Genomic DNA, 17,159 nt, shown 5'->3' on the forward strand with positions numbered 1-17,159 from the left:
GTAGAAGGGAAAGGAAGCTTAGACAGTGAAGCCTGGCAGTGTGCCCTCAAAACTGTGAAATTAACTTCTAAATACCAGAAGGAAGTTACCCCAAGGTGCAGGCTCCCCGTAGCTCCTTTAAAAGGGCAGCTGGGGACAATTAACCAGATACCAAGCACTCAGTCTAGGAAACGCTGTTTGGTTTCTTCAGTACCAAGGTGGATTTGTGTGTGTGTGTGTGTGTGTTCATATTATTACTTCTCATTCTTTTGACAATGTACAACTTACAGTTTACAAAGGCAACATAAGGAAGGGAGGGTTTTACTTGGATCAGAGTTCCAAGGGTTCCTGTCCACCGTAGCGAGAGACACCAGGAGCAGGAGGCATCTACTTACATTGTATCTCTAGTCAAGAAGCAGAGAAAGATGAGCACTGGTTCTCAGCTCACATTCTGCTTTCTATTCAAGACCCCATCCCATGTTCAAGGCAGGTCTTCATGCTCTTAACTAATCTAATCTCATAGACATGCCCAGAGATTTGTCTCTGTGGTGATACCAGACTCTGTCAGGCTGGCAGTCTAGATTAACTACCACAAGGGAATGCCCCCCAGAAGCAACAGCCCAGCCAGAGGAAAGTTAAAGAGGGAGCAGAGGAAACTGAACATGGCGTAATCATTTTTGCTAAAGTCCAGCCTCTCCTGGGTGAAACAGAGACAGTTCCAGGACTGAAGTGACATACTGTCAGCCCCAGGTTGTACTACCTGAGGCAGTGGAGCCAGGCTTTCTCAGTCCTGCAGCCCAGAACAAGAACATAGCCAAGCCTTAGACTTCTCTGATCCAAAATAACTACCCAGCCAAGGCACCAAAGGCCACCAATGAGCAGTTAGGGGTGGTAACAGCTCCTGGGCACAATCCCAATGAGCCTACTTTAGGGGCTGAGGAGGAGGTCTGAATGAGCCTTGCAGTATCCCCCATCAAAAACTTGTTTTTGTGTCTATGTTACAGACTGCATGTCGGGCCCATGCCCTTTTGGGGAGGTTCGTCTTCAGCCGTCCACATCAGAACTGCCCATCCTCAACAGAACCTTCATCTGGGATGTTAGGGCTCATAAGAGCATTGGCTTGGAGCTGCAGTTCGCAACACCTCGACTGAGGCAGATTGGACCGGGAGAGAGCTGTGCAGATGGGGTGACTCACTCCATCAGTGGACATATAGATGCCACCGAGGTCAGGATCGGGACCTTCTGCAGTAACGGCACCGTGTCCCGGATCAAGATGCAAGAGGGCGTGAAAATGTCCTTGCACCTGCCCTGGTTCCATCCCAGGAACTTCTCAGGCTTCAGTATTGCAAATCGATCATCTATCAAACGTGAGCATGCACCTCTTGCCCCCACTGTGTGATCAGATTGATGTGTGCAGAATGTTCCAGGGTATTCAACATGCAGTATCAGCAATTTGTTTTGTTGCTTGCTTGCTTGCTTGCTTGCTTGTTTGTTTGAGACAGGGTTTCTCTGTATACCTTTGGCTCTCCTAAAACACACTCTGTAGACCAAGCTGGCCTTGAAATCCACCTTCATCTGCCTCCTGAGTACTAGGATTAACATGTGTGCCACTAATGCCCAAAAGCTATTTATTTTTTAATACAGAGTCTCATGTTAACCAGACTGGCTGTAATTCACTATTGCCAAGACTGACCTTAAACTCCTGGTCTTCCTCTCTCCAGTGCTGGTGTTACAAATGTGTACTGCCAGGCCCACCTTCTTTGTACTTTTACACACAATGTTTATTTCACAAAATGACATGGGGGAGCAGGGTGTGACAGCTTTGATCCCAGGACTCAGGAGGCACAGGAAGTCAGATCTCTGTGAGTTTGAGGCCAGCCTGGTCTATAAAGAGAGTTCCTAAAGTTCCAACAACCAGGGCTCTTACACAGAGAAACCTCTCAGGTGGGCAGGGGCAGGGGCAGGGGCAGCAGAGGCATGGGTTTGGTTGTACAGCCCCACTTTCCCAGAGCACTGCTCTGACTTCATCACCCTGCCGCCTGTCTTCTCTGCTCATGTTAGTGAGTCAGCCGTTGTGCAGGTTTTCCTAACTCCTGCTGCCTCAGGAGAATCAGTCTTGAAGGAGGGACAGTAGTCAACAGCCCAGTGTTACAAAAAGGAACATTGTAGAAACATTAGCCAAGTAAATCATCTTAGAAGCAAAGGGAATACTCAAAGCTAATCACTTCCTTCTGATTCTGCTATGGCTTATGCTCTCAATGATGTGTGTGTGTGTGTGTGTGTGTGTGTGTGTGTGTGTGTGTGTGTGTCTCAGACACTGCTCAATTTCACATTCAGATCTGTTGGCAGCTTTAACTAAGCCCTGGGCACTATGTTAACCCCAAGGAGATGAGAGTACACTGAACAAACTGGCTTCCCTGCAACCCAGTCAGTTATTCAACATTTGCTCACACACTGCTAGGGTCTTTGTTCCTAATCACCACCCTCAGTACAAACATTATGTGCAGCCCTCCTCTTGAGGCCCGTGTTTCCCCAGTACCCCGGCCCTCAGTCATGGATAGCCAGGATGGTATCAGCATCTCCTTTCTTCCTGTTCTGGATCTGTCTCAACAGGCCTGTGCATCATTGAGTCAGTATTTGAGGGTGAAGGCTCAGCAACCCTGATGTCAGCCAACTACCCAGGAGGCTTCCCTGAAGATGAGCTTATGACCTGGCAGTTTGTTGTCCCTGCACACCTAAGGGCCAGTGTCTCCTTCCTCAACTTTAATGTCTCCAACTGTGAAAGGAAGGAGGAACGCGTCGAATACTATATCCCAGGATCTACCACCAACCCAGAGGTGTTCAGGCTGGAGGACAAACAGCCAGGAAACATGGCTGGAAACTTCAACCTCTCGCTGCAAGGCTGCGACCAGGACGCCCAGAGCCCAGGGATCCTTCGGCTCCAGTTTCAGGTCCTGGTCCAACGTCCGCAGAATGAAAGCAGTGAGTAAACTGTGCCCTCTCTCCTCCTGTACCTTATGTTGCTAGGTGAGGTGGTTACCTCTTCTGCATATGTAGCAGCCAGGACATGTGGACTCTGGACGCTGCAGGCGTTTCAGGAAGTGGGTGTTACCCATGGAGACAGTCTCACAGGTAGACACTGAGCAGGCACTTTGGCTTAGCACAGTAAGAAGCAAGCAGTCCTGCATTCAGGATAGGATTGTGTGTGTGTGTGTGTGTGTGTGTGTGTGTGTGTGTGTGTGTGTATGCACGCGCGCGCACACCGTGTATGTGCAGGTGTCATAGCAGTTCTGAGCCATCTAAAGTGGGGGCTGAGAACTGAACTCAGATCCTCTTTAAGAGCAAGTGCTCTTACTACTCAGCCATCTTTCTAGCCCCTGCTAGTCTGTTTTCAATAAGGACATTGAAAAGTTACCTTGCAAGACCTCTCTTGCTTTGACCCTGCGGTGGGAACCAGAATATAAGTCAACGTCATCCATAACAGTGGATAACAGTGGAGAAGTAACTATCATAATTCTCAGCTGAACACCACCACCTCCTCCACCACTACCGCCCTCACCAACACACCATCACCACCACTACCACCACCACCATCACCATCACCACCACCACTACCACCACCATTACCACCACCACCACCATCACCTTAAACACACTCATTTTAAACTCTATGCTAAACATACCAAACATTAAATAGTCTTAGCTAATTCTAATGAAACCAGACAATTCAGAGGCGTATGGAACTTGCTTTGACTCTGTCTTGAGTCTTATAGTTCAACAACAGTAGACCGAAAGTGTATGGGGTATGTGTATGTGTGGTGTGGGGGGCTGTGGTATATGTGTGTGGGGGGTGTGTGGTATGTGTGGTGTATGTGTGTGGGGGTGTAGTATGGGGATGTGGAGGGTGGAGGGTGTGTAAGTGTATGTGCGCATGTATGTGTGTATGCGCCTGTCTGAATATGCTCATTCCACAACAGGTGACTTGTCACTTTGGTCACTTCACATGGTAGCTGCCTGTCCATGACTCACACCTTGTCTCTTTGTGGTTTCAGGTAAAACTTACACGGTGGACCTGAGTCAAGAGCGAACCATGTCGCTCACCATAGAGCCACGGCCAGTCAAACATGGCCGCAGGTTTGTTCCTGGGTGCTTCGTGTGTCTAGAGTCTCGGACTTGTAGTACCAATGTCACCCTGACAGCTGGCTCCAAACACAAGATTTCCTTCCTGTGCGATGACTTGACACGCCTGTGGGTGAATGTGGAGAAAACCCTAAGTATGCCCTTACCAAAAACCCTGACTCTATCATTACCCAGAAGCCCAGACTGCATAGGTTTTCCCCATCCCTTGCCTCACACACACACACACACACACACATGCAGGGGTCAGAGGATAACTTATGAGAATTAAGTTTTCTCCTTCTGCCATGTAGGTTCCAGGGATCAAACTTAAGTTGTCCAGTTTGGTGGACAACCCACTGAGCAATCCTGCCCTTAGTGGAGTTTAGTAGGTGTGTTGTGAAGGTTATGGTATGAAATGACCCCTGAGGGAAGGTGAACAGGATCAAGAGAGAGAATCTTCAGGTGTTGGCACACCTGGTTAGGACAGGTGTCTGTTGAACATTCATCCCTCAAAAGGTCACAGCTGCTCTGTGTCCCTGCTTGTCTCTGCCCAACCAGCCAGCCTCCCCGGGAAGTCCTTTCTTCCTTCCAAGGTCAAGGTCCTGTTGGTGCTCAGCTGCACCCTCCCTGTCTCCACTTGTCTACTTCCTGACTCCTTGTTGTCAAGAACTTAGACTCCTGGGAGACAGAGATGTGATTTCATTGGTCGAATGCTTTCATAGCATGCATTAGGTCCTGGCTTGGCTATGCAAGTTCAAGCCCAGGCTGGGGAAAAAAAAACAAAAAACCCAGGACCTTACAAAACAAATGCAATGGACTTAGCCTGGCTCCTTCTGTGGCTTGTAAGAGTCTTAACAAGTGCAGGCGAACTCATACTCAAGACTGGACATGAGGTTAAGTTGGTATAATGATTTCCTAGCATTCATAGCACTCTGGGCTCTCCCCAGAAATGCACAAGCCATGTATGCACTCCTGAAATCTTAGTACTCAAGAAGTGAGCACAGAAGGATCAGAACTTCAAGGTCATCTCTGGCTACATCGTTTCAGGTTAGCCTTGCTATGTGAGATCCTGTCTTTTCAAAACAAAACAAAACAAACAAAAAACCTGAGCCAAGTGTACTAGTGCATGCTTTTGCTCTAGGGAGGCAAAGGTAGGTAGATGTGAGTTCAAGGCCAGCCTGGTCTCCATAGAGAGATTCAGGAAAGCCCGAGTGGCATAAAAAGACCCCGTCTCAAAGAAAAGAAAAGAAAACTCAGTCACCTCCTGCTGAGACACCATGGTCTCTGACAGGAAGCTGAGGATCCCGGAGTATCATGAAGCCATCCGATTAAGTGGCAGGGTAAGATGCAAGTTGAGATGGCTATCTCACTTACAGCTCTAACATGACAGAAATTTGGGGACATGTTGGGCTAGAGACTTGTGTCTTAGCATCCCAGACAGAAGAAGACACAAATGAGAAGAGTTCTTCTGCCCTGAGAACTCAGAGGAGCTTGGCTGCAAGGATAGAGAGTAGACAGGAAAGCCAGTGAAGAGTCATGAACAGAAAGGAAAGCAGGTGGCCCCTGATCCTGTCCTTTGGCCGACCTGCATGCCAAGGAGGGTGCACTGCACTCCCCACCCCCTTGCACACGGTACTACCAGCTTTCTCTTCCAGGCTGTGTGGACCACCGCTACTGCTACATGAAGTCCTTCAACCTCCAGGTGCCTCCAGACATCCTTCAGCTGCCTGTGCAGCTGCACGACTTCTCCTGGAAGCTGCTGGTGCCCAAGGACAGGCTCAGCCTTATGCTGGTGCCAGGCCAGAAGCTACAGCAGCACACTCGAGAGAGGCCTTGTAACACCAGCTTTGGCTACCACGTGGCCAGCAACACCCCTGGCCAGGAACTGTACTTTGGTTCCTTCTGCCCAGGAGGCTCCATCGAGAAGATCCAGGTGAAGCAAAACAGCGTGGTGACACTACGAACATATGCTCCCAGCTCTCAACAGGAAGTCTCCAAGCAGTGGAGTCTCCTAACAGTGTCCTTCATACCGTACTTCAAAGGCAAGTGTTTCCTTGCTCATCCAACACTAAACCCTCTAAGCCATTCTTGTTAGACATTCATTGCATCTTGTATCAACCCATATTAGTTACTTTCCTGTTGTGTGATCAAATACATAAGGAGGAACAGCTTAGGGATGGGTTTATTTTGGCTCACAGTCTACAGGTACAGTCCATCGCAGTGAAAAAAAATCATAAATTAGAGAGAAGGGATTATTGCCTGAGTTTGTTCCTCATCAGAAGTACAGGATATTGGGTCCTAATCCTGACATTTTCATCAACCTCCCATGGAAACTTCCAGATCTTATAAATTTGAAAAATGTTTCTGACAGTGAACGGTGTGGTTGGTAGACAGGAAGACAAAGAGTCGGGTTCTAGTCACTCAGGGGAAGCTGTGGGGGGCGGGGGGGTGTGGAAATGAGAAATGACAAACTATTCCCCAGGCCTGCTTTGACAGTTAGGTACACCATGGAGAACACAGCAGGCAAGGGTTGGTTACTAGGGAAGAAATAGCAGGTGTGAGGGTCTGTTCCGCAAGGCAGAGGCAGGGGCAAGGTCCACAGTGCTCTGAGGTAGAGGATAAAGTCTAAATGGCTCTGGTGGGGGGGGGTCACCTGAATGCAGCTGATTACAAAAGTCAAATCACTATTGCTTGTTGTTCAAGGATGGTTGTGTTACATTAGAGGTCAGGGACTGTGGTGTCACATTAGAGGTCAGGGACTGTGGTGTCACATTAGAGGTCAGGCATGGTTGTGTCACATTAGAGGTCAGGGATGGTGGTGTCACATTAGAGGTCAGGGACTGTGGTGTCACATTAGAGGTCAGGGACTGTGGTGTCACATTAGAGGTCATTTTAAAATTGGCTGAGTCCTTTATTTGAGGCTGACTTTTCAGTGGCATAGTGGGAAAGAAATGGATCTTTGGCAATAGATTAACCTCAATCCAGGTTTATCTGATTGTCATCTCCAGGATTACCAGGGAATCCCCTTTGGGAAGCCTTTGAAAATCAGGGTTATTCTCCTTAGGGCAGAATATTAGTTCTTATCTCATCTGGAGCACACATGGGACCTGCGGGCATGTTGGAAGCCCTTTCAACATTTCAGTTCTAGATTTCTGCCCAAAACTGCAGCTTTTTTTTTCTGTTGTTCTCTGAGGCAGACATTGATATATCCCACTCCTGCACAGAGTGGTGGGGCAGGGAGATTAATTGCCACATTGGGAATATTTCTGAGAACCCTCATTTGGCAAACTGTTCTTTTGTTTGTTTGTTTGACATGAATCTGGGCACATAGTTTGGTAGAGAGGTATCCTTCACTAACCAATACAGTAACCACATGTAATCATGTAAACCAAAATCAAGGTTAAATGAATGAAAAATATGAGCTTCTGTTGTTTTGGCTCTCCATTGCTGGAATAAGGAATGCACATACAGGAAAACTTTGGCTCACAGTTTCAGACTGAATGCCATCCTTGGTAGATCCATCCACTGTTGGGGTCTGTGTTGGAGCAATACATAGGTCCTATCACCTCCCATTAGCACTATGAACTGGTGCCTTGGTCTATACTATACAGTCTTTAGGGGATAGATTAGATGCTGACTATACTACTTGGCACAGTGGACACACAATAAGTGCTCAACAAGTGCACATGAATAATGGCTACCTACTGAATAGTCATAATGTAGAACATGCCCATCATGGCAAAAAGTTCTGTTGGATGGCACTGGTGTAGACTATACAATATCCTTTACACTCCCTTTTCTCTCCATTCTGTTGAGTGAGACAACATTTGTCTGGATCTCTTCCCTTTCCTGCAGAGGAAGGCATCTTCACAGTGACCCCAGACACAAAAAACAAGGTCTACCTGAGGTCACCCAACTGGGACCATGGCCTGCCTGCCCTCTCCTCAGTGTCTTGGAACATCAGTGTGCCTAGCAACCAAGTGGCTTGTCTGACCTTCTTCAGAGAGCGTTCTGGCTTGGCCTGCCAGTCAGGGCGTGCTTTCATGATCATCCAGGAGCCTCAGACCCGGGCCGAGGAGATCTTCAGCCTGGAGGAGGAAATCCTGCCTAAGCCAAGTTTCCACCGTCACAGCTTCTGGGTTAACATCTCCAACTGCAGCCCCATGAATGGCAAGCAGCTAGATTTGCTCTTCTGGGTGACTCTTACACCAAGGACTGTGGGTAAGAACTTTCAGAGGCTCCTGGAGATAGTGAAGGAAAGAAAAATTGGCACTTGAGGGGCAGGGAACAAGTTTTTGAGGCAAGTCAGAAAACAGATTGAGTCATAACTAACCATGAATCAGTCAGCCATTGTACAGAATTTATTACTGTTCACACATTGTCTGGGCAAGTCTGTCCTGAGCTAGGCATATCAGGCCCCCTTATTATTCATCTGCAGGCTGTAAAGTTGATTACAAGACTTTGCTGATCTTGACTATATACTGACAAAAGTCCCAGCCAAAATGATCTGAGACAGTTAAGCTTACTTGACTTTCCACTGCTGACCCTGTTGAAAAATGCACAAGATACCAAAGGAAGCATAGAAGGAACAAGCAGAACACATCTTCTGCCACATTCTCTTGACTCCTCTGAATCCTTCTGCTGCAATTCTTCACTCTTGAACTCCATGATCTATATAGGAGGAATTCTCTTCATGCCTGCGATCTTCATCTGTAGAGTGAGGGATGTAAGATCATAGGGATTCAGGAATGAGGGTTAAAATATGAGGACTGGAAAGAATAAGGAAGGGGTACGGAGAGAGGGAGAGGGGGAGGGGGAGGAGGGAAGGGGAGAGAGAGAGAGAGAGAGAGAGAGAGAGAGAGAGACTAATAAGAACCCCCAGCTCCGAGGTTAGCACTTGGGCCTTCTTCCTCTCCTGCTCCCCTTTTCTGTCACTTATTTCTGTCTCTGAGTCTCACACTTTGTTTCTTTGTGAGGAAGCAAGGAATCTTAAATCCCTGTCTAGTGTAGTGTTCCCTCTCAGATCTGTGCTCTTTTTCCATTGTGCAGTATAAGAAAAGACAACTCAGATGAAATGGCCTGGTCCTTCACTCCTGATGTTTGAGTCTCTGCTCTCCCCTCTGCTTCTCTGCTTTTGCTTCTCTAAGACACCCTGGTGACCAAGGGACACGCCCCTGGGGAAGCCAGGAGTAGCCGTTAGGTGGATGGTAGGTGCCCTACCCCCATCTGTTTCATGCATCTAAATGCTACATACAAACTGTTCCAAGTTGTATTGGCTTAGACCAGTGGTTCTCAACCTGTGGGTCGCCAACACCTGCAAGAGTGGCCTATCAAATACCCTGCATATCAGATACTTGCATTATGAATCATAACAGTAGCAAAATTATAGTTATGAAGTAGCAACAAAATAATTTATGGTTGGGGGCTCACAACAATATAAGGAACTGTGTTAAAGGTCACAGCATTAGGAAGCTTGAGAACCACTGACTTTGATAGTAACTGTTTTGTTTGCTCGTAACAACATGGGTCAGAATTTTAGACAACACAGTATTTCATGTGTGTATCAAATAGCTCAAATGGAGTAGTTCAACTGGAGACGTGAACCTGGGGCCCTGGTTTCCCTTCTTAGCTCAACTGAGTTTTATACCCAGGGAGACTCTGCATGACTAAGATGGGTGGCCTCTACAAAATCAAACTTGCAATATGCATGGCTTCCTCTTGTGGAAAAGTACCAGCCAAGAGTTCCTCTAAAGAGTAGACCCAGGCCTGACCCAGTCACCTTTAGTTTTATATAGCCTCTCTATTCAGAAGGGAAGAAGCTGGAACTGGGACTTACCAGTTCTTCCTTATGCTAACTCTCTCGTCTCTTCCTATGCCTTCCTGTCTCTGCTCACAGATTTGGCTGTCATCATTGGTGCAGCAGGAGGTGGAGCTCTGCTGCTATTTGCCCTGGGACTCATCATCTGCTTTGTGAAAAAGAAGTAAGTGGAATCTCTCCAGCTGTCTTTAGCTGATTTGATGCCTCCTTGGATCATACTCAATGGTGGTGGGTGGGTGGGTGGATGGATGGATGGATGGATGGATGGATAGATGGATGGATAGATGGATGGATAGATGGATAATGGATAGATAAATGGATTTAGACAGGGTCTCATATAGCCCCACATGGCCTTGAACTTCCTATCCTCTTCTACCTCCTTGAATGCTAGGATTTCAGGCATGTCTCCACATCTAGCTTATTCATGTCAATGATGCTGGGGTTTTTTGCTTCCCAGTTCCCCACAAAGATCAATGTTAAATATTAACAAGGATAAATCACAATTTCACAGTGTGGGGAGGCACACCTGGGGGAACACACACATGCTTGCTTGAGTGCTCTCTCTCCCCCTTTCTCTCCCCCCTCTCTCTGTCACACACACACACACACACACACACACACACACACACACACACACACGTGTGTGTGGAGCGACATCCTGGCCCCAGCATGAGTCTCCTGTGTTTGCTTTTGAAGCTGAGGGTAGCAGGAGTGACTTTGGCGGGAACCACTCCCACGGCACCCGGAGGGCAAACAAGCCTTTTGCCCTGGCTTGTTCTTGGTTTCTTAAACAAACGTCTGTTTGTGCTTATCTTTGGGACTGTAACCCCAAAGGTGGCCGTAGAGCTAAGAGGAAGCAGGGCCTCATTAACAGCTGCTTCAGCTACTTGAAAGGTAAACAACTTTTTAAATAAAATCTCCTTTGACATCAGACTTCGTCAATTCTCCTATGCCTGATTAAAATCAGTGTGGAGAGGGCTGGAGAGATGGCTCAATGGTTAAGAGCAATTCACTGTTCTTCCAGAGGTCCTGAGTTCAATTCCCAGCAACTACATGGTGGCTCACAACCATCTGTAATGAGATCCAATGCACTCTTCTAGTGTGTATCTGAAGACAGCTGCAATGTACTCATATAAATTAAAAATAAATAAATAAAATCTTTAAAAAAATCAGAGAGATCTCTGCTTAGTTTATCGTGATTTGCACCTTCTAGAAAAAAAATTTTTTAAGTATGCAGGTGTATGTGGTACACCCATGTGTTTGGTCATGTTGTGGAAGTCAGAAAACAACATAAGGCATCACTCTTCAGTTTTCTAATTTTTCAAATAATTTTATTGTATTTTATTTATTATTTGTGTGTGTGCATGCAAGAGAGAGAGAGGGAGAGAGAGAGCACTAGTGTTCGAGCCCTCATGGATACATGCCACAGCCCATATTTGGTCAGAGGACAGTTTGTGAGAATTGGATCTCTCTTTCTACCATGTGAGTCCTGGAATCAAACTCAAATTACTCGCCAGGCTTTCTCAGCTTGCCCCACAGTACGCCTGTCTCCTCCCCGACACTGGGATTGACAGACACATGCCACCAAACCCAGCTTTTTACATGGATGCTGGGCATCTGACCTGGGTCCTCATGCTTGCACAGCAGCCACGTTACCAACTATCTCCTCAGTCCCCACACTTTTTATTATTTTTTTAATTCACTATAGCCCTGGGCAAATTCCTGCTGTGCAATGGGACTATCTTAAAACATCCAGCTGTTGAGGAATGCCTGGCTCCGTTCTGGTCCAAGAAGCCTTTTCCCCTGAACTGCACATTACTACATAAGAAAGCAACCTTTCTTCCCACTAGCTGGGACACATGCTGTTAACACTGAGCCCCATGAAGATTTGGATTTGATTGAAAGGAAGAGTCTAGCTATTGTACCTCCTTCTCCAAACTGTTCCAGATTGACCCGAGACAGTCTCTCTGTGGTCCCCAACTACATAAGGCTACATAAGGCTGCTGTCTGACATGCTTACACAAAGCCCCTGTCCCAAAGTTTTGTGTGTGTGTGTGTGTGTGTGTGTGTAGGGTGGCAGGCAGGTTCTGTAAGGACAAGGGGAAATACTGACACTGAACTTGTTTCTACATAGGTGTTTATTGAGGGTCTCTGTGGTACTAGGACCATGTAATATACTGGGGATAAACCAGGGGCAAGACAGAATATTTTCCACATTCCATCAGTAGTGGGGGAAAGCCAGGCACTGTGAGGACCTGAGGGAGGGATATCTGCTAAAGGCCTCATGAGAGAGTCTGGGGAGCTGGTCAACACCAGATGGATTTTTACCTCTCAGAAGCAGAGCCCGGGATTAGTGGGCTGCTAGCCCTTGCATTCTACAGCCCATTTGCTAATTGAACTGACAGCCTCCTTTTGAGTCAGCTATTGTCCACGTCCCTGCTGCTTTGTTCACCGAAGGCAAAGCTGTGCGCCCAAGGCAGACATGCCCACAATTGTCCACATCTGAGAACCAAAAAACACCGCACACACAAAGCAAAATCTAGGGTGGCTTCACCGAATCCTGGATTTTGAATGCACTTTATCTTCTGTCCCTGGTGGCTGCTGTTGATGGGAAGGGACAGAGCCACTCAGCTAATGATGAGCTGTTCTGCCCTCAGCTCTAGCAGAAAATTAGCTAGCTTGTACCCTTCTCTCCTCCTGAGTCATGGACATTAACTGTTTGGAATTAGTTAATCAGCTCTGCTCTGTGTAAGAGAGGCAGTGCTATTAGTACAGGATAGTACTGAATGTTCTAGAAGGTCAGTCTAGGCATACTGAACTGATGCAGTTTAGAAAGGCTTGTGCATTCCTATTACTGGGAAGACAAAGGGAGAGGATTACCAGGTATCTTCATTGTTGGTTTCCCTGAAGTCTATCAGAGGCAAAACAAATGCAACTCAAACCACCTCTTCCTCTTATAGTCCTCAGTTTCCACCTTGGAAACCTGAGACAAGAACTATTTGCTTAAGGGTAGCCCCTAGTATAGTTTCATTTTCAAACGCTAACAGCCTGCAAGGGCAAGGTGAGCTAGGTTTAGAACTCCTGTGTGTCACTTACCTGTTTCCTCATTCTGTTGTGTCACTCTCTACAAACAGGAAGAAGGTGGACAAGGGTCCTGCTGTGGGTATCTATAACGGCAATGTCAATACCCAGGTGCCCCAGACCCAAAAGTTCCAGAAAAGGCGAAAGGACAATGACTCCCATGTGTATGCTGTCATCGAAGACACTATGGTATACGGACACTTGCTGCAGGACTCGGGTGGATCCTTCACCCAACCAGAGGTGGACACCTACCGGCCCTTCCAGGGCCCCATGGGAGACTGCCCTCCCACCCCACCCCCTATATTATTCTCCAGGACCCCAACTGCAAAGTTCACTGCAGATGAGCTGGCTCCTAGTAGCCCTCCTGAGTCTGAGAGTGAACCCTACACTTTCTCACACCCCAACAAAGTGGAGGTAGGTGTCAGGGAGACTGGCATCCCCTTACTCAACATCCAGGGACCAGTGGAGGAGACTGAAGAGTAATGTGGCCCCCTTCCAAAGACTTTGCTGAGATGCATGGTACCAGACATTGAGACATGAAGAACTGTCCCGTCAAGAAGTCCCAGGGGAGCTCAATCAGCTAAAAGGAAGAGCAGCTTTTATAAGGTGCCATCACATCTTGTTCTTCTTGTGGACTTCTCCCAGGGATGAGCAAATCACGGCTTCTGGCAGGAATGCCATTCTAAAGCTCAGGCCTTTCTGAACTCAGGTTGTGTTGGGGCTGGCCGCAGGGACAGAAGAGAGACACGGTCCACCCAGACAGGACTACGATGAGCCCTGGATCCCTGGATTCCCAATCACAAGCAGAGACTTAGTTGATTCCCAGGAGCTCCGCTTGAGGTCTCTGCTCTCACTGGAGTCCTATGGATGGAAATGACAATGTGCTTTTTTAATAGTAGTAGTAGTAGTATTTATTTGGAGGCCCTGTATGTTTTTAGAAGGTTGGATGTGGAGCTGAGGTTGGTAGAATGCTTGCCTGACTTGCACAAAGCTCTGGGCTCCAACCTCAGGACTACATAAAAGCAGGCAGGATGGTGCACACCTGTAAGTTCGGGAGGATCGGAATTTCAAGTCATCATCAAGTATGCAGTGAGTTGAAGGCCCGCCCTCCTGGTCTGTGCAGGACCCTCTTGAGAACACACACCACTCTTCTGACCCCTGTAGTAATGACTCGTGCTAACTGGTTTGCCCAGCTATGCTTTGAGGTTTTGCAGACCACTAGATAAATGTGCACCTGGGAGGTAGATGGTGATCTACCCAGCCAGAAGAGTATCTGCATGTGTGTATCTCTTACTCAGTAATAGATTTCCTGTTCCTCCTTGACTGCATACAGCTGTCCCCCTGCAGAATTTACCACAGATCCCCTCCTTGAGCTGCCCTGTGTGTTGTGTGGCTCTCCCGGCTGCAGCAATACTTTAACATGTAGACAGAAAAATTGAGAATAACTGATTCTTTAAAAATATATAAATATGGGCAGTGGTGGTGCATGCCTTTAATCCTAGAACTTGGGAGACAGAGGCAGGCATATCTCAGTGAATTTGAGGCCAACCTGGACTATAGAGTGAGTTCTAGGACAGCCAGGGCTACACAGAAACTCAGCTATACAGTGTGACAGTGTGTATATACATTATATATATATATATATACATATACATATATGTATATATATATATAAAACATACACGCACACCAGACACTGCTGTCTGTATCAATTTCATGGTATTACTGCAGCCCATCCTTTGGTGGCTTAGAAACTGCATGGATTCAGTTCTGGAGCTCAGAATACCCAAACTAGCTTGACTGAACTAAAACCAGGGTGTTGTTAAAGCTGGGCTTCCAAGGCTCTCAGAATTTCCTTGCCTTTCCCAGCATCTAGAAGCATCCATGGCCAAGCTAGCCTGTCTGTCTGTCTGTCTTGGTATGACTGGTCACTAATTGAACTACTTGCTACTTTAACTTGCAGATCCAATGTAGTTCCCATATCAACAGCCTTAACTTAATCACCTGGGGAAAGTCCCTTTCCTGTGTTTCAGGTACCGCATCCACTGGCTGGAAGGTGTGAGCATCTCTGAGGGTAAGAGGAAGACATTGTTCTACCTCTCCCACCCTCCTGCCGCTGGTACTCTAAGGAGACCATACAAAATGACTCAGCCTAAAAAGTATTTGGTTTTGCCGGTAGATATATCTTTTTAAGTTTATTTTTTTTTTCCTAACGATCCAGCTCGGAGGACTTGTTCACGCTGGACACATATCCTTGACCAAGATGTCCAGCTGAAGTGAGTCCCAGGTGGCTCTGGCCCTCCACTAGGACATCCAAGACGACTTAGTCCCTGTCTCACCTGGTCGCCTCTACTCTGAGGCCATGTGCTTTTGGCTTAGATTGACCCTGAATTGTATGAAAAGCAAAGGAGGCGCTTCCAACACGTACAGAGTGAGGAGACATCGATACCCTCCATCATACCCTGCCGTGATGTAGAGGGAAAGCCATAGTAGCTCAGGACTCCGGCAAACCTTCTCCGGGAAATAAATGTGACTCATGATTCTCAGGGAATTGACCTTGGAAAGGCTACATCTTTCCCATGCAGCCTCTGAGGCAGAGCTCCTGGCCCTCTTGAGTTGTCTGCAACAAGGAGAGGGTTCACTTTGTAATCACACCCTAGGGATGTTCATGCACCTTTTCTTTCAGTAAATTTGCCTCTAACTCCTTTCCAGGAGAGAAGGTTGTCTCCTACCCTCCTACCCAACTACCCAAGGTGCTGATGACCCTCCATGAGGGGCCAGGACAGCTGCAGCTCCTTCCTTCTCCTGGAATCACCACGCTGAGCAGGGGCCCTGTGTCCTTCCTCCAATGCCTTCTCCCTTCTAGCACCCCTTGAGGAGACTGTTAGTCTCATATGTTGGTTCTTACTGTGTCAGCCCAGTACCCTTCTACCTTGATTCTGCTGACTTAGCACCCGTTGGCTGGGCCTGTGGCTGTGTATGGAAGGAAAAGGTTGATTCTTCCATGGGGACGAGCCAAAGTCCATCAGCTGTAAATCCAGTATAGGTTGGAAGACCAGTCTGTGGATCTGCAAAGCATGTATGAAAAATATTTATTTAATGACAGATAACATCGTATTCATTTACTTTTATAAATAAACTGATATACAAAATAAAATGCATGTCCATTTGTTTACAACTGCTGTCTGTGCCATATCTGTAGAGGCCCCTTGTTCAGAAGCCGTTTCTTTTCACAGGCCCCACAGTGGCCAAGTGGCTGCCCTGTCCGATGTTTACCAAGAGTTTACTGGACAAGAAACCAGGCTTTGGGCTGCCATATGTTCATATGATGCCACACCCGATGGGAAGCAATTATTTTTGTTTGAAATAAAAACTAGACCTAGCCAGGCATGGTAGTACATACATGTAATCCTACACTAGGAGACTGAGGGAGAATCATGAGTTGAAGGCTAGCCTGGGATACACAGCAGGAAAAAAGTTTTACATTCTGCCATCCATTTTGAGGTCTATGGTAGCGGCTATGAGTCAGATTTGGGCTGTAGTTTCACCCACAGTGGCCCACATTGTTTTTCAAGGCAGGTATTGTGATCTAAGTGATGGACATCATAAAGTCACACCATGGGACAGATCTCAAGCAGGAGGTTTATTGGAGAGGGGTATACAAAGACTGCCTCTGGGCAAGGATGGAGGGGAAAAGAGCGGGCAGAAGAGAGACTGGCCTTCTATAAGGGAATGAAGCACATGCACAGAGGAGGATATGCAACTTATTCATGGTGACTGGAAATGTGTCACATCTTGGCAGCTAGTGATAATGCATCCTGATGTCACTGGGTCCCTGGGGCAGACGTTGGAGATGCCTGGTTGCCAACTCACTGAATGTGGAAATCCCCATCTGGCCAAACTAACCAGGCAGTAAGCCTCAGGGATCCTGCAGTGTTGCAGAGTATTCGATCGTAGTGTGAACCCTGAGATGGTGTTATTTACTGAAAAAAATTTTTCTTGTTGTGGTGTGGCTCAGCCCTAGCACACACCTTTGATCCTTCTGGCTGGAATACAGACATGCCCTTAGTGCACACCTTTAATCCCAAACAATGAAGATAAAGTTACTTTCATGGGTAAAGGAAGCACCTGTGTTTGAAAGTGATGTCTAATTGAGTAGCAG

The 17,159-nt window shown here is 47.1% G+C and overlaps 1 protein-coding gene across 1 annotated transcript in view; it reads left to right on the forward strand.

Annotated features, from left to right (window-relative positions):
- The window catches only part of Cdcp1 (CUB domain containing protein 1), a 38,191-nt gene extending 22,050 nt beyond the window's left edge, over nucleotides 1-16,141 (forward strand). Inside the window, exons 3-9 of the mRNA XM_052189209.1 lie at nucleotides 984-1,346; nucleotides 2,593-2,961; nucleotides 4,032-4,253; nucleotides 5,754-6,140; nucleotides 7,954-8,319; nucleotides 9,995-10,079; nucleotides 13,051-16,141. Coding sequence (XP_052045169.1) covers nucleotides 984-1,346; nucleotides 2,593-2,961; nucleotides 4,032-4,253; nucleotides 5,754-6,140; nucleotides 7,954-8,319; nucleotides 9,995-10,079; nucleotides 13,051-13,480 — 2,222 coding nt within the window. The 3' untranslated portion in view covers nucleotides 13,481-16,141. The remainder of the gene's footprint in view (nucleotides 1-983; nucleotides 1,347-2,592; nucleotides 2,962-4,031; nucleotides 4,254-5,753; nucleotides 6,141-7,953; nucleotides 8,320-9,994; nucleotides 10,080-13,050) is intronic.
- Nucleotides 16,142-17,159: the final 1,018 nt, after the last annotated feature.

This window comes from Apodemus sylvaticus, chromosome 7 (assembly GCF_947179515.1).
Source record: "Apodemus sylvaticus chromosome 7, mApoSyl1.1, whole genome shotgun sequence".
Classification (NCBI taxonomy): Eukaryota; Metazoa; Chordata; class Mammalia; order Rodentia; family Muridae; genus Apodemus; species Apodemus sylvaticus.